The sequence below is a fragment of the Rhinichthys klamathensis genome, unplaced genomic scaffold, assembly GCF_029890125.1.
Source record: "Rhinichthys klamathensis goyatoka isolate OS25496 unplaced genomic scaffold, OSU_Roscu_1.1 h1tg000211l_1, whole genome shotgun sequence".
Lineage (NCBI taxonomy): Eukaryota > Metazoa > Chordata > Actinopteri > Cypriniformes > Leuciscidae > Rhinichthys > Rhinichthys klamathensis.
Genome location: NW_026606736.1, coordinates 449,500 through 472,134, shown reverse-complemented (window position 1 = coordinate 472,134; position 22,635 = coordinate 449,500). Strand labels below are relative to the sequence as shown.

General features: G+C 39.1%; 1 protein-coding gene across 1 annotated transcript in view; it reads left to right on the top strand.

Moving 5' to 3' along the window:
* Positions 1-22,635, top strand: part of dennd3b (DENN/MADD domain containing 3b) — a 33,919-nt gene that overhangs the window by 103 nt on the left and 11,181 nt on the right. The window contains exons 2-16 of the mRNA XM_056263985.1: positions 3,070-3,177; positions 7,886-8,150; positions 8,408-8,523; positions 9,471-9,595; positions 9,841-9,952; positions 10,084-10,203; positions 10,561-10,779; positions 16,587-16,702; positions 16,881-17,036; positions 17,138-17,234; positions 17,322-17,425; positions 17,963-18,093; positions 18,215-18,739; positions 21,356-21,615; positions 21,700-21,870. Of these exons, the coding sequence (XP_056119960.1) occupies positions 3,094-3,177; positions 7,886-8,150; positions 8,408-8,523; positions 9,471-9,595; positions 9,841-9,952; positions 10,084-10,203; positions 10,561-10,779; positions 16,587-16,702; positions 16,881-17,036; positions 17,138-17,234; positions 17,322-17,425; positions 17,963-18,093; positions 18,215-18,739; positions 21,356-21,615; positions 21,700-21,870 (2,601 nt within the window). The 5' untranslated portion in view covers positions 3,070-3,093. The remainder of the gene's footprint in view (positions 1-3,069; positions 3,178-7,885; positions 8,151-8,407; positions 8,524-9,470; positions 9,596-9,840; positions 9,953-10,083; positions 10,204-10,560; positions 10,780-16,586; positions 16,703-16,880; positions 17,037-17,137; positions 17,235-17,321; positions 17,426-17,962; positions 18,094-18,214; positions 18,740-21,355; positions 21,616-21,699; positions 21,871-22,635) is intronic.

Here is a 22,635-nt window from a genome sequence, read left to right as displayed (position 1 = left end):
TTTTTAAACGTTTTCGCTAACTTTTAGATTAGGCCATTTAGATAGATATTTCATAGAGAACAGCTACCCATCTATGTGAACACTTTTGCAGCTATTCCTATTAGGTTAAATACCTCTTGAAATAGGAAAAATACTGTTAATATACCTATGACGAGGAGGGGGGAGTGAGCAGTAATTAAATTAAGTGTTGCATGTTGTTTCAGTTGTGGATTAAGTGTGTGTTTAAAATAGCTATATTTTTAATATGTACTTTATTTATTAAAATATTGTAGCCTGCTCTTGAGAAATTTTACTCTTGCAACACACGAGTCTAATTTAACCCAGGAACTTCCAGAGCAGGAAAATTAGATTATGATACACATCTGTGTGTTCCCTTTCGATACTTTACTGGTACTGCGTCGAATTCTGAAGCCTTTTTAATCACGCAGTGAAACTGCACGGCCATTGGTTCGTGCTGAGTAATGACCAATGGCGAGGCAGCGGAGCTGCATGATCCTATGGCAGAGAAGCCCGCCAGAGTGTGCCAATATGGACGTGGCATCTGGCTATAAAAGCAGACGATCTGGCATACTCAGATCAATTCTCTTTCAGCGACGACACTTCTCTTCGCTGATACTCCCGAGGATTCAAGCCTTCTCACTGTTGATCAGCTCTTTGCCGATCCCTCCCACTGGGATCGCTTTCTTGCTCTTTTGAGAGCCAACCGACGCAAGAGTTGGGATTGACGCCGAGCTTCTCCACGTCCTTTCCAAAGCTGCCGAAGAGCTTGGACTGGATTGGGCTGCCCCTGAAGAACCCACACGCAGCCAGTTAGATGAGTGGTTCCTGCCAGGGCGCCATCAGGCCCCTCGTCAGCAAGCAGCGCCATTTTTCCCGGAAGTCCACGACGAGCTCACGAAGTCATGGCGCACCCCCTACTCAGCCCGTCTGCAAACTTCTTCTTCTTCCGCTCTCACCAGTGTTGACGGCGCAGTTCATCCATCTCAGCCCTGTACGACCACGTCAGCCCTCGGTGGACGAGTCTACTCTTCGGCTGGGCAGGCACTACGTCCGCACTACATTCTATGGCCGTGCTATGGGTCTACCAGGCCAAACTCCTCCGCAGCATGTAGGAGTCTGGACCCGACCCGGCCGCATTTAGAGAGCTGTGCAGCGCAACTAACCTGGCCCTGCGCGCTACTAAAATGAAGGCACAGGCTATTGGGAGATCCATGGCCAGTCTCTCCCACCGGCCTATTCGGACACACCGTTAAAGGCTTCGGATAGCACTTCACCATGGCACAGAAGTCGTCCCAGGCTATGTGACACTTCCTACCCAAGCATTTAAGCTCCCATAATGCTCCGAGTCGCCCCAGGACTGCGCCGACAGCATCCCCGGAGTGTCAGAATGGGTTTTGGGGATAATAAAATGAGGTTACTCTCTACAATTCGCTCGCAGACCCCTGCACTTCAGCGGCGTGGTTCCCACCTTGGTATGGAGCAACAAAGCTCTCGTCCTCCGCGCCGAGGTGATGAATTTACTGGCGAAAGGAGCCGTAGAAACGGTCCCGCCAGCACAGAGCGAGTCAGGCTTTTACAGCCGTTACTTCCTCGTCCCCAAGAAAGATGGCGGTCTCAGACCCATCTTAGACCTCAGGTGCCTGAATCGCGCTCTGACCATTGAACAGCTCGCGGCCTCCTTCAAAATCAGAGCCTCTCCCACCGTCAGGTCTTTTCAGAGGATGCTGGGCCTCATGGCCTCTCCCTCTCCAGTACTGCTGCACACAGCCCCTACAGTACTGGTTGAAACCTTGAGTACCAGCCCATGCCTGGCATCATGGACGCCTACGTTTCAGGGTGAGCCAGGCCTGCATGTCAGCCCTGGCCCCTTGGAGGAATCCTCATTGGTTCCAGTCTGGCGTGGCGCTGGGGGCGGTTACCAGAAGGAAAGTGGTCTCGACAGATGCTTCCGACACAGGTTGGGGAGCTCTGTGTGAAGGCAAACCAGCCTCATGCTTGGAATTTGCAAACAACTGCAAAGTCGTCCTCAAACCAAAGCATGGTTATATACCTAAGGTGCTCTCTACTCTGTTGTTCCCTCTCAGCACTTCCTCCCTCCGCGGATGAACAAGAGCTGCATTTACTCTGCACTGTCAGGGCTTTTAGAATATACATAGAGCGTTCTGCCTCTTTTAGACATGCGGAACAGCTTTTTGTATGCTTCGGAGGCCGCACCAAAGAAATGAGTATTCCCTATTATGTCTTGGTTCCTCTAGGCTCTGCTAGGGCTTAAGGCCAAGTATATCATTATAGTCGTTTCGCAGCCATAGCACGGCGTGATTGTATTGGTTCCCCATAACAGCGTCTAGCGACACAGTATGAGTAAAGTATCGAAAGGTTACTTACGTAACCTCGGTTACTTACGTAACCTCGGTTCCTTGAGATACTGCGTTTCAGGCCGTGCTATATTGCTGCACGACTCTCAGTTCGTCGCTTCAGTTGAATTTAATCTGAGTATCCTATGCCAGATCGCCTGCTTTTATAGCCAGATGCCACGCCCATATTAGCACGCCCTGGCGGGTTTCTCTGCCTCGTGCAGCTCCGCCATTTTGTTTTATTACTCTGCACGAACCAATGGCCGTGCAGTTTCACTGCGTGATTAAAAAGGCTTCAGAATTCGGAGAAAAAGGAGTTTTGCCCATAATAGCATCTAGCGACGCAGTACTCGTTCCCATATCTCAGGGAACCGAGGTTACGTAAGTAACCGAGTACATTTTCCAGGGTGTGTAATAACTTTCTTCTGTTTACACAACCATGCCTGGCATCATTGGTGTGGTCTTTTAAAATGTTATCTGAGTTACAAGTTGCCTGTAGTTGCTTGTTTGGTTGATGTTGTGTTATCCCTGATTTATGGGATTTGTGTAAGATGTTAATGTATCTTTATAGGTTACCACATTCTACGGTTCAGTGTTAAGCAAAAATTTTCTACTTTCAGATTTCAATTAGCATGGAAATTAATGTGTATTTCTCTCTCTCTCTCTCTCTCTGTGTCTGTGTCTGTGTGTGTGTGTGTATTGCAGATCTTATGAGGAGTGACAATCTTTTTGATTCTCAATGGCAGACGGTCTGCCTTCAGGATTACTGGAAGCATGTGTCGTTGTTGGACTTTCAAATGATAAACTGAAGGAGCTGTCCCAGGTAGAATAAGAGAGTTGGGAGGGTTACCTTAAACATGTAATCCATTACAGTTACAAATTACTTCATAAAAAATGTATTCAGTAACGTAATCTTGCACAATATAAAAATAATGTAATCTGATTACTTTTGGATTCCTTCAAAGTCACATATTATGTAAACAAAGTCAAGTAAAAAGCAACAGAACCAGCTCTTTAATTCTACTTTTCGAAATTTCTCTCAGATCTGTTTTGCCTACATTGCTGCTCAAACAAGTGTAACCCGCAACTGAGCAGCTTATTAAGAGTCTGAAAATTAGTGCCTGATGGAAAAAATTAAGCTTTAAACAAGTTAATATTTCCTTTATTTTGTTGGAAAACATTCTTGTAAGAATATTTTTTGTTAAGCTTGTGTTATTCTTAGAAAGCTATTAAGTTATTAAAGGAGTAGTTCACTTTAGATTGAAAATTATCTCATGATTTACCCACACTCAAGCCATCCTAGGTGTATATGACATTCTTCTTTCAGACGAATACAATCCGAGTTATATTAATAAATGTCGTGGCTCTTCCAAGCTTTATGGTGGCAGTGGATTGCAACCAACAGATTGAAGCTCAAAAAAGTGCATCCATCCATCATAAATGAACTCCAAACGGGTCCGGGGGGTTAATAAAGGCCTTCTGAAGCAAAGCAGAAGGTTTTTTTTCCTTTGTTTTTTATATTATGACCACTAGGAGGGGCTAGTCTAGGCATATGTTTTCCTTGATTGGTTTTCCACTATACGCTGTTGTAAACTTATCTTATAAGATAAGTGAAACCATTGTAATCCTGACAGTATTCCCTTTTTTTTTTTTTTTTACACAATATAACTGTAATACACGGAGCCCCTAAAGGGACCTTTGCAAGAATAAAAATATACAGACTGTCATGTGCTCACGAGAAACTATCGCATGCTCACTAGAAACAATCATGTGCTCACGAAAAAAAAAAAAAAAAAAAAAAATATATATTTAAATATACATACTTTCACGTGCTCGCGAGAAACTTTCGCATCCACACGAGAAACTATCGTTCAAACGTCTTCTATAATAAAGTGATTTTCTCTGATTTGTAACCAGGCACTAAACCGATTACCCATAAAACGTGCTTTGAACCAATCGGATTGCTGGGGTCCTTAGCTGGGACTCAACACTTCAGTGGGACCACAGATTTGAGCTTTAAACAACTACATTCTCGACTGAAAATTTCGCGGCCTTTCTCCTCTGCTATTGACGCAACCTACTATGAAAAGCGCTATACAAATAAACGTATTACTTGATGGCAACAAACTGCTTTTATCTTTTATTTAAATTTTTATCTTATCTTGCAGATAGCAGCGGGATTTAGCTGTAGGCCTTCATATCAGCGGGATTTAGCATTCTAGGCCTACATAAAGTTACCACATAACGCTTAAAGGGGAACTTGGCAACTCTAGCCATTTCTTCGCTGATTTTCACTTTTGTTGTCGCATGTTTTCTCATCGAGCTCCCCCTACAGCTGTGCGGCGTATATTTTCACAACGCTGTCATAAAAAAACTCACTTGCGTCACCTTCCTCCCGCTTTCTACCGCTGCTTATGTGCATTTGTTATTATCGGAGCCGGCCAACTTTATCGTGTGGAGCTATGTCTACCGAGGTGGGTAATATATCATACACAATATCATAGAATTATGTCGAATTGCCATAAAGCAGTTCGTGTTTCTCGCTCGTTCTCGCTTCTCACGAGACTTCCTATTTCCAACTTACCGGGACGTTAGTCCCGATGTTTCAAGGTTGGTTTTCTGCCTGGGAAATCTGGGGGGAGCGGGGAAAGTCACCATTCTCTCCAGAACATGTTATTGAACCATTCAAATGATTTCTAAACGGTTTTATTAAGTTGAAATAGTTGCCAAGTTCCCCTTTAAACAGCTCACGTTAGCTACAAGTTATCGTGAGAACATATTTAGATCAGGCATACTACTAGCATACTAATGGGGTCCTTAGCTGGGACTCTACACTTCAGTGGGACCCAACACTTCACCACACCGGCAGCAGCAGCTCATTTGCATTTAAAGGATACACACAAAAATGGCGCGTTTTTCTGAGCCCCAAAAAGTGACAATTTAAACATGCTGTAAAAAATTATCTGTTGGGTATTTTGAGTTAACTTCACATACACACTCTGGGGACATCAGAGACTTATTTTACATCTTGTGAAAAGGGGCATAATAGGTGCCCTAAACAAACTAGATCTCTTGCTAAAGACACAGAAAACATATTGTTCACGAGACATGATGAAACAGGCACAGGGCTATATTATTATGTGATGGAATTTGTGATTGTGGTGCATCTTTTGGTTTCATTTTCAGGTTAATCCTTACCGTTTAGTTTTATTATTGTATATATGGGAATATACATAAACATAAAATTTACTTACTTTATAAAAGGTGCTATGGTACACTCTTTAAAAAGAGAGAGAGAGATTCAATGGGGCTCTATATACAGGTCCTTCTCAAAAAATTAGCATATTGTGATAAAGTTCATTATTTTCCATAATGTAATGATAAAAATTAAACTTTCATATATTTTAGATTCATTGCACACCAACTGAAATATTTCAGGTCTTTTATTGTTTTAATACTGATGATTTTGGCATACAGCTCATGAAAACCCCAAATTCCTGTCTCAAAAAATTTGCATATTTCATCCGACCAATAAAAGAAGTGTTTTTAATACAAAAAAAAGAGTCAACCTTCAAATAATTATGTTCAGTTATGCACTCAATAGTCAATACTTGGTCGGGAATCCTTTTGCAGAAATGACTGCTTCAATGCGGCGTGGCATGGAGGCAATCAGCCTGTGGCACTGCTGAGGTGTTATGGAGGCCCAGGATGCTTCGATAGCGGCCTTAAGCTCATCCAGAGTGTTGGGTCTTGCGTCTCTCAACTTTCTCTTCACAATATCCCACAGATTCTCTATGGGGTTCAGGGCAGGAGAGTTGGCAGGGTAATTGAGCACAGTAATACCATGGTCAGTAAACCATTTACCAGTGGTTTTGGCACTGTGAGCAGGTGCCAGGTCGTGCTGAATAACGAAATCTTCATCTCCATAAAGCTTTTCAGCAGATGGAAGCATGAAGTGCTCCAAAATCTCCTGATAGCTAGCTGCATTGACCCTGCCCTTGATAAAACACAGTGCACCAACACCAGCAGCTGACATGGCACCCCAGACCATCACTGACTGTGGGTACTTGACACTGGACTTAAGGCATTTTGGCATTTCCTTCTCCCCAGTCTTCCTCCAGACTCTGGCACCTTGATTTCCGAATGACATGCAAAACTGAGCAACAGTCCAGTGCTGCTTCTCTGTAGCCCAGGTCAGGCACTTCTGCCGCTGTTTCTGGTTCAAACGTGGCTTGACCTGGGGAATGCGGCACCTGTAGCCCATTTCCTGCACACGCCTGTGCACGGTGGCTCTGGATGTTTCTACTCCAGACTCAGTCCACTGCTTCCGCAGGTCCCCCAAGGTCTGGAATCGGTCCTTCTCCACAATCTTCCTCAGGGTCCGGTCACCTCTTCTCGTTGTGCAGCGTTTTTTGCCACACTCTTTCCTTCCCACAGACTTCCCACTGAGGTGCCTTGATACAGCACTCTGGGAACAGCCTATTTGTTCAGAAATTTCTTTCTGTCTTACCCTCTTGCTTGAGGGTGTCAATGATGCCCTTCTGGACAGCAGTCAGGTCGGCAGTCTTACCCATGATTGCGGTTTTGAGTAATGAAACAGGCTGGGAGTTTTTAAAAGCCTCAGGAATCTTTTGCAGGTGTTTAGAGTTAATTAGTTGATTCAGATGATTAGGTTAATAGCTCGTTTAGAGACCCTTTTCATGATATGCTAATTTTTTGAGACAGGAATTTTGGGTTTTCATGAGCTGTATGCCAAAATCATCAGTATTAAAACAATAAAAGACCTGAAATATTTCAGTTGGTATGCAATGAATCTAAAATATATGAAAGTTTACTTTTTATCATTACATTATGGAAAATAATGAACTTTATCACAATATGCAAATTTTTTGAGAAGGACCTGTAGAACCACAGGGTTCTTGACTCAATTTTAAAGAACTCTCTACTCTAATATGTCAAAAAGGTTTTACATAAGGAGAAATGTCTTAAATGATTGCATAATACATTTGTTTAATGGGTTATTTCCATTTTTCTAGTAATAAAGTATGTTTTTATTCATAAAATGTAATTAAAATTAAAAATGAATTAAAGCAACATTGATTAATTAAAACTAAATCCATAAAATTATCCCATGATGTGAACCCCTTAAAGGTTCTGAAGCACCTGAAATAACCCTTTAAGGTTCAATATAGAAACTTTTTTTCAAAGAATGTATATCAAAATAATAAAAAACATTTCAAAAAACACCTAAAGTGCTCCTAAAGAATTAAACATCGCATTAGACAATGTTTAAATTGATGTTTACATTTACATTAGATGAAGTCTCCAGTCATACTGTATATACAGGTATTAGTGTACCTGAATTTTTTTATTTTACAAAAATACTCACTTCATTTCAGTAAAATATTGGTATTTTGGTATGAACAAATTAATCATGGGCAATGGATACACCTTTAAAATCACCATGGAGAATCACCATGCACCATGTGATTTTATGTGTAAATGTCCTGTGTTTTTCGATATGTGACCAGTCTTTGCTGCAGGAGGATGGAAGTCATCCACCTCGGCTCGATCCTGAGGTCATACAGGTCTGTGCTCCTCCGTTTGTGCCCAAAGATAGCGTCATTGAACCGGCCATGGGAAATTTCAGCCATACTCCGCTACGGCGCTCCGTCATTAAGAAGAAAACGGATAGGCCCGTTATTAACACTGGAAACCCCAAGGATGAAATCCCAGAGGATGTCTGTGTTCCCAAAGATCTGGATCTGGTGGCTCTGCCTCATCTTTGCTTTCCAGGTGAAACTAAACTGTGCAAAAGCTTGACTATATGCATCTGATACAATTCTGTTCCACCCAGACCTTCATACATTTCACAGTGTAATACTTTAGAAACAGTATAAAATCTCTGTAGAACGGGGCAAAGGTCAGCACACAGACAGCAGTATAAAGAAGAATTCATGCTGTAAATGTTAAATAGTTCAGTGCAGACTAGTGTTAACATTAGTTTATAATGATTAGATTACACTAACATTCATTTCTTTCTTCTAAATCAGGAGGGCTTCAGGTAACTCGGGAGCAAAAGGTGGAAAAGTTTCACTTCCTAGTCTTCACTGATGTGTTTGGAAACCAGTCTCATGGAGTAGTTCTCCAGTACTATAAACCAATACAGGTCAGATGATTATTAGCTTGAAAACCTATCTTTATGGTTGTGTATTGACAGATCACCTGCTCTGAATGTTACCTGCTGTTTATGAGTGTGTCCTGAATTATTGTGACATGGTAACTGGAAGTTGCTCTAGTTTTTATTCAAGTCCCCCAGTGATGAATATCAAGTTTTTAATGTTGTTTATATGTGGTGTTTTATTTTCTCCTTTAAATGGAAGTTTAAAAAAGATGCAGTTTGAAATCGCTGGTGTTTCTGACTACCTTGTACCGAATCAAACCAAGTCTCTGAGCTGGTGTGAGTTGAGGAAGGGCTAATTTGCATATTCATGAACCCACGTATACTAAATGAGGCAAGGGTGTGGAGTTAAATTCAAGCTACCGTATTTTAAGGCATGACGTTTTTTTTTCACAGGAAAAAACATTTAAATATGTCATTTTGGTGATCAAAGATGAGTTTTAAGGGATACAATTGTTGACTACAGGGGGACTTTAAAATTTATTACTGTTTGGACATTGTTGGTTTGGCATCCGATCCGAGTTACAGTATATATGTAATGTTTGTTAGTTATGGTCTCAAAACCACCTTTTTATAAAGGTTAACCACTTAAGACATGGGCTGGATCTAACAGTATGGATATTATATGTTTAAAGTCGCAAAAATAAAACAGACCACTGTATAATGAAACTGAAATTGCGATTTGAAGTACTTTTCAAACTAAAATATATGGTGGTGTGCAGGGGATGGAGTTTTGATTTACGCATTTAGATATTCAAACTTTTTATTTGGGAGACTGGAAAATGTTAGTGAAAAAAAGTGTAAAAAAAAAAATTCTAAATAAACTAAAGCCATTGATTAATGAAATTGAAAGATATATAGTGACATGCAGGTGATGCAGTTTTGATTAAGGCTCTGATATATTCAAACTTTTCATTTTAAACTCTGTTATACAGGAAGGGATACTTCATCAGAATGGACACCGGTCCTCATCCAAGTCTCCACGACTCTACACTGCTTATGCGATATGTGTTATATCAAAACACCCATATTACAATACTCTCAAGGACTGTCTGTCCAGGTATGGCCAAGAGTCAAGACATTATTCACATGTATTGGAAAAAAAGGCACAGGAGAATATACTGTATAACAACAGGCTTGTCAGCAGTATTAGATGGGCATTGGTACATCATAAACTGCATTCTGCCTTCATGCTGTACTTGCCAGTTTGATACCACCACAATGTCACACTTTTCAAATGTCAAAGTTGTTTCTTTGTCTGCTGATTTTTCCTCATGACCTGAGTTTTCACTCTCCCATCCTCAGCCTCTTAGAGCAGCTCAAAATCTGTCAAATGACTGATATGGAAGAGCAAGTGAGGGAGTTCTCTGCTAAACTGGCTCTGATCCCAGTTCCACCTCCTGGTCAGCTGCATGTGGTGGGTTCATTTTAGGCATCTAAAGTTTAGCTAATTCAGAGAGCTTAGTAAAACTGTAATGCCACAAGAAGATCTGTGATTACATATGAATATATAATATATTGTATATATTTACATATTTTTCTTTTCAGATGTTCACCTTGCTACCTCTGACCATTGTCCTTCCATCCAAAAAAGATCAAAATCATCCTGTCATTGACCTGGACCTGCATCTTCCGTTCCTCTGCTTCAAGTCCAGAGAGCTGCTGCAGGTAATAAGGCTGATTTCTAAATATGGAAACAACAATAAATTGATACTGTAGTTTCCTTGTTAGCGAATGAATGAACACTCTGTGTGTGTGTGTGTGTGTGTGTGTGTGTGTGTGTGTGTGTGTGTGTGTGTGTGTGTGTGTGTGTGTGTGTGTGTGTGTGTGTGTGTGTGTGTGTGTGTGTGTGTGTGTGTGTGTGTGTGTTCCTTCTAACAAGGAAAAAGTTATCAGTCAATCAGTCAATTTTAGATGCAAATATTTGAGAAAAAAAAAAAACCTTTTTGATTAAACAAAAATGATATTGATTCTCTTGGTCCACATCAAATGGGAATAATTTTGCATGTTTCTGTTCCCCTGTAGATCATAGCCAGTATACTCACAGAGCAGAGTATGGTGTTCTTTTCCTCCGACTGGTCCAAACTGACCCTGATCGCTGAGTGTTTCATGCTGTATATTCGGCCCTTGCGCTGGCAGCACCCACTGGTGCCCATACTGTCCCAACAGATGCTTGACTTTGTTATGGCTCCGACTGCCTTCCTCATGGGATGCCACATCAGCCACTATGAGGAAGTTGCTATGGTAAAGTCTAAGAAATGTTCCCTATTAACTCATTTAGCTGTTTTTTAGTTCAGGCTTTTTTAAACTGGAGTCCGCAAAGGGTTGCTAGAGGGACTGAAAATTTTTAGTATAAAAATACATTCAAAATAATTAACATTTAACAAATGTAATGTTATTAATGTTTCATTCTGTTTTCTAAGAGATTATTATTGTTTATTCTATTGATGATTTCTATTGTTGACATTTTTATTATATCTATCGATCGATCGATAGATGGATAAAATTATCAATCATTCAATAAACGTATAGATAAACATATTCCTAAACCATAAAGACATTTATAATTAAGTAATAATATTGTGTGTAAAATATTTATCATGAAATTAGACATGCAACTGATTTGAAATGAAATAATTTGTCAAAATTAAATAATTCACTTTTATTATTTATGAAGACTTTTTTCCTATGAAATCTATCTATGTATGTCAGGGTGCCAGTCTTATCAGCTCAGGGTTTGTTTGTCTTGTTTCCTTTCTATATCTGGACCACATGGCTGATTCCTGGTGTTTGTGTTGTCATGCCATGTGCTCTGTCTATTGTTACTCTGCCCCTGTTACCTTATCTCTTAATGGCTAGCTCCTGTTTTAGTTCGTTTGTCACCCTTTTTATTACCCTCTTGTTTTCTATCCTGTGCTGAATCGAATCTGCATCACTGAGTTTACCTGGCCCTCATCTGTGTTTACCTTGATCTTGTTCTTCTTGCTGTCGCTTTAGTCTAGGCTGAATCCGAAATCGCTCCCTACACCCTACGTTAGTCCACTAATACTGTTCACTTGAAGGAGTGAATGAAAAGGAATGAGCGAATTCAGACAGCTGTTGAGCGTACATCGGTTGTACACTCATTATTGCAGTGCAATGTGGGATAGAATGAGTGCACTCAATAACGTCCACTATGGTTACGGACACCACTACAAATGTTTGTCCCTTCAAATAATGCCCTATTTAAGGGTATTGGGGGCAATTTCGGATTCAGCCCCTGTATTGTTTTCCTGTCATTTATCTGAAGTTTTTGAGATTTGGTTATTTCTTCATTTTGTCCTGTTCTTCTAGCATTGTTTTTGAGCTCTGGTTAGTTTAGTTTTTTTGTCCCCACTGTCTGCTTTGGCTGCCGGTGTAGTGGCGAATTCTGTGACCCTAGTAGGTGCTGTAGTGATGGTAGAGTTAGGATTAGGATTGGGATTAGGAGTAGGTCTGATAGGCTCAATATGGCACCTACTAGGGTCACATAATTCGTTCGAATGTGGTACAACACCGGATCCGGTCCTTCCTGTTGCACCCTTCCTGCTCCCTTTGGATCTTCCCTGCCCGATCGATAGATAGTCAGGATGGTAAAAGAGGAGGAAACAGTTGTGGGAATAAGTAATTTATTTATTGAATATCAAAGCCACACAAATTCAGGAACACAAAAGGAGGAATAGAGAGGCCAGAGTCAGAAGGGGGAACAGGAAGTATTCCAGCCAGGTACGAGGGACTTCTATGAGGCATCGGAGAAGGGAAATCCAGAGCAGTTCCAAACAGCGACACTGGGGGAGAAAAGAGTACAGTCCAAGGACAACAAGATAAGTGAGCTCACTGATGAACACCTGGGGATGTAGAGTGGCAATGTCAGGGGAGGGAAAGAGAGGGAACCTGGAGAGTAGAGGTAGCAGGGACCTGGCGGTGGTATAAGTTAGAATCTTGGGGCTGGTGGACAGGGAAGATCCAAAAGGGAACAGGAAGGGTGCAACAGGAAGGATGGGATCTGGCAGCCAAAGCATTCAGGAGAGCAGGGGAGGAAAATAAAAAAACTAAACTAATCAGATGAGAGCTCAATGAGATAAGGTAACATAGGGGCAATGCATGACAACACAAACACCAGGTGTCACAAGACACAAGACAAACAAACCTTGAGCTGATCAGAGGTGCGTTTCCTGTACAACGACATGACTCGCTGCTACCATAATATGATGCATCATTGAAGAAATCAACTAGCTTGTCACGACCGTTTCTCAAAACCGTATTGTCGCTATTTTGTTGTTCAACCACGTTGGTTAAGGATGTCACATAGGTGGTGGAGTAATAACTTCTTTTACAAGAAGAAACGGTAACACTTTACTTGAAGGGGTGTGCATAAGACTGACATGACACCTTCATAATCATGACATGACACATATCATGAATATGAAGGAGGTTTTATGCATGTTTATGACAACTGTCATTAGGTGTCATTCGCTCAATTATGACATTTTTAATGCAAATATGACATTGTTTGAGATGTCTTTGTTATGACAACTTGACATAAACCAATACATCATAACCTGTAAGTGTCTTTGTCATGGCAACTTGCCATTACTAAGACACCACAACCTGTCATAAATATGTCATAAACATGACATAGCAGATTAATTATCAAACTTAAGAAACCACTTAGCTTTATGGGTTAACATTACATTAAACTGTCATATGGTTGGTTTTACATAGGCTGTCATGAGGCCATTATAACTGTGTCATGAATATTTTTCTTGACCTCAACTACAGTGGTACAAATTGAATTGGTCATTAAAATGTTATAATGGCCTCATGACAGCTAATGTCAAAACCAACTACCTGACAGTTTAATGTAATGTTAACCAATAAAGCTAAGTGGTTTCTTAAGTTTAATAATTAATCTGATATGTCATGTTTATGACATATTTATGATAGGTTGTGTTGTCTTAGTAATGTCAAGTTGTCATGACAAAGACACTGACAGGTTATGATGTATTGGTTTATGTCAAGGAGTCATAACAAAGACATCTCATACAAAGTCATATTTGTACGGAGCCCGGGAAGTCACCTGTGGGGGAAAAAAAAACAATCCGAGGCGACGGTTTTGCAATCCGTCCCCTCAGTTTATAAACTGTACTCACGAATTCTTAAACTGTTCCCTCGGTTTAACAATTCGTGCCCACGGATTAATAAACCGTACCCACGAGTTCCTAATCAATGCTCTCAGATTTGTAAACCGTGCCCTCAGTTTTTGCAATCTGTACCCACAAATTCATAAACCGTGCCCACGCTTTCGCAATCCGTACTCACGCGTTTGTAATCCGTACTCACGGGTTTGTGGCTCGTCCCCCAGAGTGTGCCGCGTGATTCAACCAGGCCTCCTGTTTAGACGCGGGATGCATTGCATTGTTTTTAAAACCCTTTTTTTTAAATGGATAATTTCTTGCATTTTCTAAAGAAAATGCATTTATAAATGAGTTTAGCCTATAGGCTACTTTTATCTTTAAAGTCCATTTTTTAGAGGAAAAAGCTCAGTATAATAAGCGAAAAAAATTAATAAAATAATAATAACACACAGTTCAAAAACTGTAAAAGATTTGGTTATAAGTTTAAAATTATTTTATGTTAGGCTAAACATATTACTGTCTTCGGTGAACTCATTCATAGTAATAAACGCAAATAATAATTAGGCCTAGCTATCAAATCCATTTAGGCTACATAGGCCTTTTTAGAAGACGCTTTTATCCACAAAAAAAAAAAAAAAGAAAAAAAGAACAAAGCAATTCGTCAAATGTCAGTCTTAGACAATAATAATTGGCTAAGATTATAACAAACAAACACAGGTTTTTAACGCATATCCAAGTGTTTGTGTGGAGCACGCACTGCATGTCACTGAGCCGCGGCCGCAAACGCTTGCATGTTCCTATCAACAGTGGAACAACTTAAAATAATCTAGCATTTCTGGTCATACAGAAAAAATACATTATACATAATACATTATTTGCAACTACTTTTATTTGTGTAAACTCACAATAACAAGAAAACGTTGTGTATTTGTAAAATAAAATAAAACAATCAGGCGCTTCATGATCTCCGGAGCGCGTCTCATAAATGAACTGAAACAAAAGCCTATATAAAGCTTGAAATGTCCACTTTTAAACAAACAAATTCGAATCGAAAGCAAATACCGTCTGATTATAGCCTACAATCCGAAAGCTGCATTTCTCTAAAGGTGCATCCTTTACAGCGGAGATGGAGATATGTTTAGCCCGTCACTAGAAAACTGTTCATTTAAACAATAAAAATCCATCGTTATTTTTCAGAAACATTTATTATGATTAGCCTATAAATATCCTATAAATCATCTCTCTTTATGGTTCCAGAGATGTTCTTCTCATTTAGCACTGCGGGCAAAATATAGTTTTTAGAAAGTAAAATCTATTTTTTTTCCATATTAATTTGCGAAAATTTTAAATGTTTAATAAAGGCAAAAAGTCAATGGTATTTATTTTTTTGTGCACAAACACTTGGATATGCGTCAAAATCTTGTGTTTATTTATGATAATCTCAGCCCTGTATTATTGTCTAACCTGTATTATGACTGACATTTGACGAATTGCTTTGTTTCTTTTTTTGATAAAAGCGTCTTATATCTAAATATGTAGCCTAAATGTAATAATAATAGCCTAATTATTATTATTAGGCCTATTATTTGCGTTTATAACTTTAAATGAGTTCACTTAAGACAGGAATATGTTAATCATAAAACAATTTATGAATGTTTTATTTTTATAGGCCTATAACTTTGTGTTTGTGTTATATATATATATATATATATATATTGTATGTGAAGTCCTTTTAAAAACAATGCATCCCGCATCTAAACAGGAGGCCTGGTTGAATCACGCGGCACACTCTGGGGGACGAGCCACAAACCCGTGAGTACGGATTACAAACCCGTGAGTACGGATTACAAACCCGTGAGTACGGATTACAAACCCGTGAGTACGGATTACAAACCCGTGAGTACGGATTACAAACGCGTGAGTACGGATTGCGAAAGCGTGGGCACGGTTTATGAATTTGTGGGTACAGATTGCAAAAACTGAGGGCACGGTTTACAAATCTGAGAGCACGGATTAGGAACTCGTGGGTACGGTTTATTAATCCGTGGGCACGAATTGTTAAACCGAGGGAACAGTTTAAGAATTCGTGAGTACAGTTTATAAACTGAGGGGACGGATTGCAAAACCGTCGCCTCGGATTGTTGTTTTTTTCCCACAGGTGACTTCCCGGGCTCCGTATATTTGCATTAAAAATGTCATAATTGAGCGAATGACACCTAATGACAGTTGTCATAAACATGCATAAAACCGCCTTCATATTCATGACATGTGTCATCTCATGATTATGAAGGTGTCATGTCAGTCTTATGGACACCCCTTCAAGTAAAGTGTTACCGAAGAAACTAACTTGTTTTGCAAACAAGAAACTTTTCTTTTAACCACAGGTCGAGAGCTGTCGTTCCAACAATGCAACTTTGCGATGCTGTTTGCGAATTGTCGTTGGAACTATGGTTTCGGGAAACACAGACTCATTGAACTATGAGGATAATGAGGGAACTTGCGACCATAGCTGACTTTTGGGAAACGCACCCCAGACCGGCACCCTGACAAATTATTTAATTTAAAATCAGTTGCATGATGTCACACAATATAATATCACACAATATAATTAATAATTTATAAATGTCTTTATATTTTAGGAATATGTTTTTCCCTTGCAGTTTTGGGATTACCATATTGTATTACTAAATACCAGATACATATTTGGCCTAAATTTAAATCTTCTTTAGTTCAAATTAGATTTTTTGGGTTTATTTTTTATGATTTGATTTATTTATCTCTATAAAACTGTTCCTAGCCAACCGTTATATGTTGAGAAATTCATGACAGTGGTTTTTACTTATATCAAATGCCTGTCAACTTTTGTGATTTGTGAAATCACTGTCCATTTGTCAGGAAGCTGATGACCTTATTCTGATCAATATTGATGAGGGAACTGTGTCCTCCTCTCGCTGTGATTGCGTTGACGTCCCAGACACCCCAAAGGCAGCTGCTCAAAGTTTCAAGAGTCGGTAAGAACATTTAACCATTAAATTCAGTCTTACTAAGTCTAAGAGTCTTTATTCTATTGGAGTAATCAAAATATACATTGATATATTGATAATCTCACATTATCAGACCCAGCTGGCGAGACCAGGTCCCGTTATGTATTTGCCAGGTTTGTAATTGTTTTGCTGGGTCTTCATGCAGAAGGAAAGGTCTTCAATTACACTATGACCTAGAAGTGGTTCATCAGAGCACCTGTGGAAATCTTAATGAGTTTCGGATGCAGAGAAGACGTTGGCAAGACGGACTCAATTTGGAAATACAAAACATCACCCTGGAGCTCATTGTTAACATGTTTAGGTCAGTGAGATCATGAACTGAACTGAATTTGAGCTAAGTGAATTTGAATCTTCTTCACACTATATGTCTAATTGAAAAAAAATGAATGCTTCTTTTTCCAGAGATGTCAGTGATTACCTAAGTTACGAACACAGAGTTTTTAACACGGATGAGTTTCTCAAGACCAGGGAGCCAGAAGACCAACCATTTTATAAAAAAGTAACTTTCTAGTTAATAATATATCTGGTCTTCAACCTTCAGAAATAGAACCAAACCGTACAACTGATGGATTTTTCTTCATGACAGGTCTTGGAAACACACATTTTCCACTCCTTCTTGAAAGAACGTTTGAATGGAAAGATGGATACATTTACCCGAATGAAGGGTAGTATTAGGAAAGAGGACCAAAAGTAAGTGGAAGCTGTGTTGTCTTTTCTGTACAAATTTCCTCACTTAAAATTTCACAAGGAAAATTCTGTATCTGAATTTTTTAATGAAAAAATTATTAGAAAAAATTATTCATTTTTATTACATTAATTGAACAAAGTCAGACAATCTGTGATCTCTCCGATAAAATATATAACGTTCTATTCATGTAAAAATGTATCACCCATATCACAAAATATAAAGCAACACAACTGTTTTCAACAATGATAATAAGAAATATTTCTAAAGGGTAATGTGACACTGAAGACTGCAGTAATGGCAGTTAGATACATTTTAAAATACATTAAAATAGAAAACAGTTATTTTAAATTGTAATAATATTTCAAAATATTTTTTGTTTTTTTATTGTGTTTTTTTATCAAAGAAATATGTATATAATTACTATAAATTATTATTATTATTATTTATAATAATATATTATATCATATCTTTTAGATTTCTCCAAAATATTAACATTTAATGTTTTTCATTGAAATATAATTTGTTATTCATTTCTTCAGTAGATGGAAAAGACCCTCAAAGGAAAAGGATCTGACTAAACTTCTAAGCACAAGTCTAGCTAACCTGGACATTGAGAAAAAGATGAGTGTCCTCAGACAGATATCTCCAACTAAAATCATTCCTGAAATGCGTAAGAGAACTTCAGTAGTGTTATTCATCTGCACGGCTCAGTTTTGTAATAAAAATGGCATTTAGATAATCCTAATATATTTATGTTACTGATCATTCTTGCAAATCCCTTATCCCAAAAGCTCTGAATACTCCAGTCAGACCAGTCAAGATCTTCCAGCTCCCAGATTTCCCTCCTCTCTTTACCTACCCCAACGTGCGCCATTACTTCGGAGATCTTATTCACCAGTTGAACAAAGCCATATCAGCTACCCCACCTGATGATTCGTCCCTGCTAGCCAGATACTTTTACCTCCGCGGCCTCATCAACATGCTGAACTCTAAGCGCTTGGATGCCCTCAGTGACTTTCAGAACCTTTACAAAACAGATATTGAGATTTTTCCAGGAGAGCTGGTAAAGATGCTGGTTGACTCTCTGCAAGTAGAGGAGAGAGTCCAGGCACAGAGGAGACCTGAGCTCAAACGGCTCATCTCTAAGGTAAAGAACGATGAAAAGAGCGAGCATATGGAATCAGACTATCACGTGAAGAAGTTCAAGTTGCCCAAGGCCAACATGGAGCTGGAGGAGTTTGTTAAATGTACTCAGGAATCGGGTATTGTGTGGGACGTGGCCACCGCACAGAGATTATTTGAAGCTCTCACTGTTGGTAAGTCTGAGCTGCAGTGTGTCACTAGCTATGTTTGCATCCAAAGGTGTGAATTTAACTTATGCGCAAAATTAGAATACTGCATAAAGCATTCGCGAAGAAAGCACCGTTTCCATCCCATGTGTTCAAGAGAACAAACTCGTCACTTCCTGGGAAATTAATAAACTTTATTTTATATAGCGCCTTTAAAAGAAGCTTGTTAAAGTGCCGGACACAAGATAAACGATATATAAACCAACGAGTCAAAAAAATACGTCTTTAGTTGGTCTTTAAAACTCCAAGAAGTCTGAGCTTCCCAAAGTTCAATCATAAGAGAGTTCCAAAGAATAGGAGCATACGAAGAAAAAGCCCTGTCACCCATAGATTTTAAGCGGGTTTGAGGAACAGATTGGAATGTGAAGAGCGCAGTCTTCGATTTGGGAGTTATTACCTCGGATTAATAATGTGGAGCCAGGCCATGTAATGCTTTATATATGTCAGCATCATGATTTTAAAATCAACACGCTCTCAAACTCTTTCACGCGATCACTCTTTCCACTTGCGTTGCTGTGTTGTATACAGTAGCGGTTCTAGACCATTTTAACTTGGGCAAGCTAGGGCCAGTTGTACTGTTAGAGGGGCCAGATACATTTAGACCTTATTGTTGTCATATCATTTTCTGCACTGCAGGCATTAACAGGCAAAATACCATCTTTATAATCATTCAACAATGTATCTGCATTATATTCCATTATATTTTTACATTTGCATTACATATTCAGTATCAGTCACAGTAACAGTATTTGCATTACCATTATATTTTTACATTTGCATTACATATTCAGTATCAGTCACAATAGGCCTAACTGTATTTGCATTTCCATTATATTTTTTACATTAGCATTACATATTCAGTATCAGTCACATTAACTGTATTCTACGATTTTTGTAGCCTGGCTAACGCCAGACCCAATTCTCGTTGAGACTTGTGAATAAAATCGCGCTGCGGGAAGGCAGTATGGGGAAACCCAGACTACGATTTTTGTGGGGTTTTTTGCAAAAAAAGATCAGCAAATTACCCTTTAACCTGGCCTTTTTAGGGGGCTTTCCTCTCAGGGCGAATGAGAGGATGCATCATTGCTTTTTACCTGACATCTTTGAAAGACAGATGCATTGATTAATGCATCCATGGCCAGGATATAATTTTAAAATATGACATGATTTTAAAAGTGACCTATAACATCTACTATGCAATACACTTTAATTTAGTGCTAATAAAATTACTAAGCCTATTTGGAGAGAGAGAGATGTTTATAATGTGACAATGTCAGTCATCGTGTGATAACGAAAATATGACTAGGCGCCGCGTAGACTACTTGTTCTGAGCAGTTGTCAGTGAACAGGCTGAAACCGTCACAGTGTCTGGTTGTTGTTCCCTGGGTTTCCACTAGAGGTCTCTTCCCCTTACCATCACCACCTCATCATGAACTGCACTTCCCAGAATCCTTTGTCTGTACTCATTATTGTTCATTGTACACAGCTGTTCCCACTCACCTTGTTAGTATCTGTGTGTATATATACCCTGTTTGTTTCTGTGATTGTCGTGGAGTCCTTGTTTGATGTGATTCGCACTTCGGAGTACTGTTCCTGTTTTGTGTCTTGTTTTTGACTGCTTTGTATGGATTTTGAACCTTTGCCTGGCTGACTACGTTTTTGGATTGCCCCAAATAAATACTGCACTTGGATCCTAACCTTTTGTGTGCGCGCCGTGACAGAAACATTTTTTAACAGCAGTCAAGTTGTCATTGTTTGTGTCAAACAAGTTGTGAATTTGTTGTAACATTAAAACAGGAAATCATGACTTACTCTGTGTTCAAAGTGATGCTCGGAGCTCCAGTGGTTTCCTCTGTGTGTTAACGAAACTTTCGGAAGATGTTGTAGCAGAATCACGTGAAAAATTCCAGGATATCCTTTTTTTGTATTGGTTGTTGTGTGAAATTTTACCCAGATACAATAGTGCTATTTTCTGATTGGCTATTGTGTAGCCCCTTTCTTTTTTGAATTGATTGGCTGATAAGTGGCAGGCTCGACTAAGAACTCCAGGGGAGACGCGCTTGATTCCTGTCGGTTCCATAGTGAGAGCGCTGCGGCCAGAGAAATTTTGGGCGCTGCTGCGGCATATTAAATATATTATAAATAGTTTTTTCCGCGTGAGAAATACAATGTGTGGCGGGAGTGCGTGACAAAAGACCGAAATGAGTGACACTTGAGAGCCCTGCAGTTTTGTAAAAAATAATTTCACACTCCACATTTAGGGGGGCCACAAGGGGGTCCAAGCTTGTTGTCACAGCTGGGAGTGGTCAGTAAAATAGGATTTAATATATAAATATATATATTCTAATGCTCATTTAAAGTTTATTTTAGCAAACATTAAATATAGCAAATAAATTAATGTACATTAATATACATTTTCAAACTGAACAATAAAATATTGCTGATACTTAAAAAAAGCATAAATATATATTCCACATTTACTTGTAGTGTCTTATTGTTTAAATATATTTAGATTTTTTTTTTTAATAAACGTTGTTATAAAACATATTTGTTCTGATCTAGTTTCTCCCTCTGCTTTCTCAGGTGGGCAGAAGCAGATTGATCCAGAGATGTTCAGAGTGTTTTACACCATCTGGCAAGAGACTGAGGCAGTATCACAGGAGGTTCTCTTGCCTGCTGAGGTACTGGAACAACTGGAAAACAATGAGTGTGTGTACAAGCTGTCCAGCTCTGTGAAGACCAGTTATGGTGTTGGCAAAATTGCCATGACCCAGAGGAGGCTCTTTCTGTTGACCACAAGCACACCTGGATATGTTGAGGTCACCAAGTTTAGGGATATTGAGGTTTGTTAGTGTTCATACCTGTGATATTTTATTAAAACTGAGAAGTTAGTGTTTGTGGTAACCTTATGAATCCTGTGAACCCAGGAGGTGAAGAACTCCACTGTTCCGTTCCTGCTTTTAAGGATCCCATCTCTAAAGATCAAGAACAGCCTGAGGAAAGATATATTCGAGGCTAATTTAAAATCTGAGAGTGAACTGTGGAACTTGATGATCAAGGAGATGTGGGCTGGCAGAATGATGGCAGACAACCATAAGGTAAAGTTCACCTGTGCTGTGAAATATCTAAGACTGAGAAGATATTATAGAAAATGTGAAATCAAAATGAACCATTTACCCTTCCTTACCAACTTAATAGTAGAATTAAATATCCATTCAAAGGTTTCAAAGTTTTGGGGCGGTACAAATTTTCTGTCTTTGATAGAAGTCTCTTACGCTGATAAAATGCATCAGTAAAAATTGTGAAATATTACTACAATTTAAAATAGAGATTTTCTATTTTAATACATTTTAAAAGCATTTTTTCCTGTGATGGCAAAGCTAAATTGTCAGCATCATGACTCTAGTCTTCAGTGTCACATGATCCTTCAGAAATCATTCTGATTTAGTGCTGAAGAAACATTTCTTCAATGTTGAATACACTTGTTTCAGGATACTTTGGTGCATATAAGGTTCAAAAGAACAATGTCAAAGTCTGTCACGCATCCATTTAATGCATCCTTGATGAATAAAAGTATTACTTACTTTAAAAAAACGTTAACTAAAAAATGTAAATGGTATGTATACTATTAATTTAAAAGTGCATAAGGTTAACGATGTGTATTTTACAAACTCAAAATCATTGTTTTGCTAGTACTTATGTGTATTTAAATGTCTGAAACCTAAAATAAACATTATGTGGTTGAAAACACTCAATAGTTGTGAATTGTGATATATGACAGGACTGAGTGCGTCCGTCTCTGGCTCAGCGCCAGCCAACGCGCGAAAGCACGTTTGAATTTAGCAGTTGATCACGTGATGCAC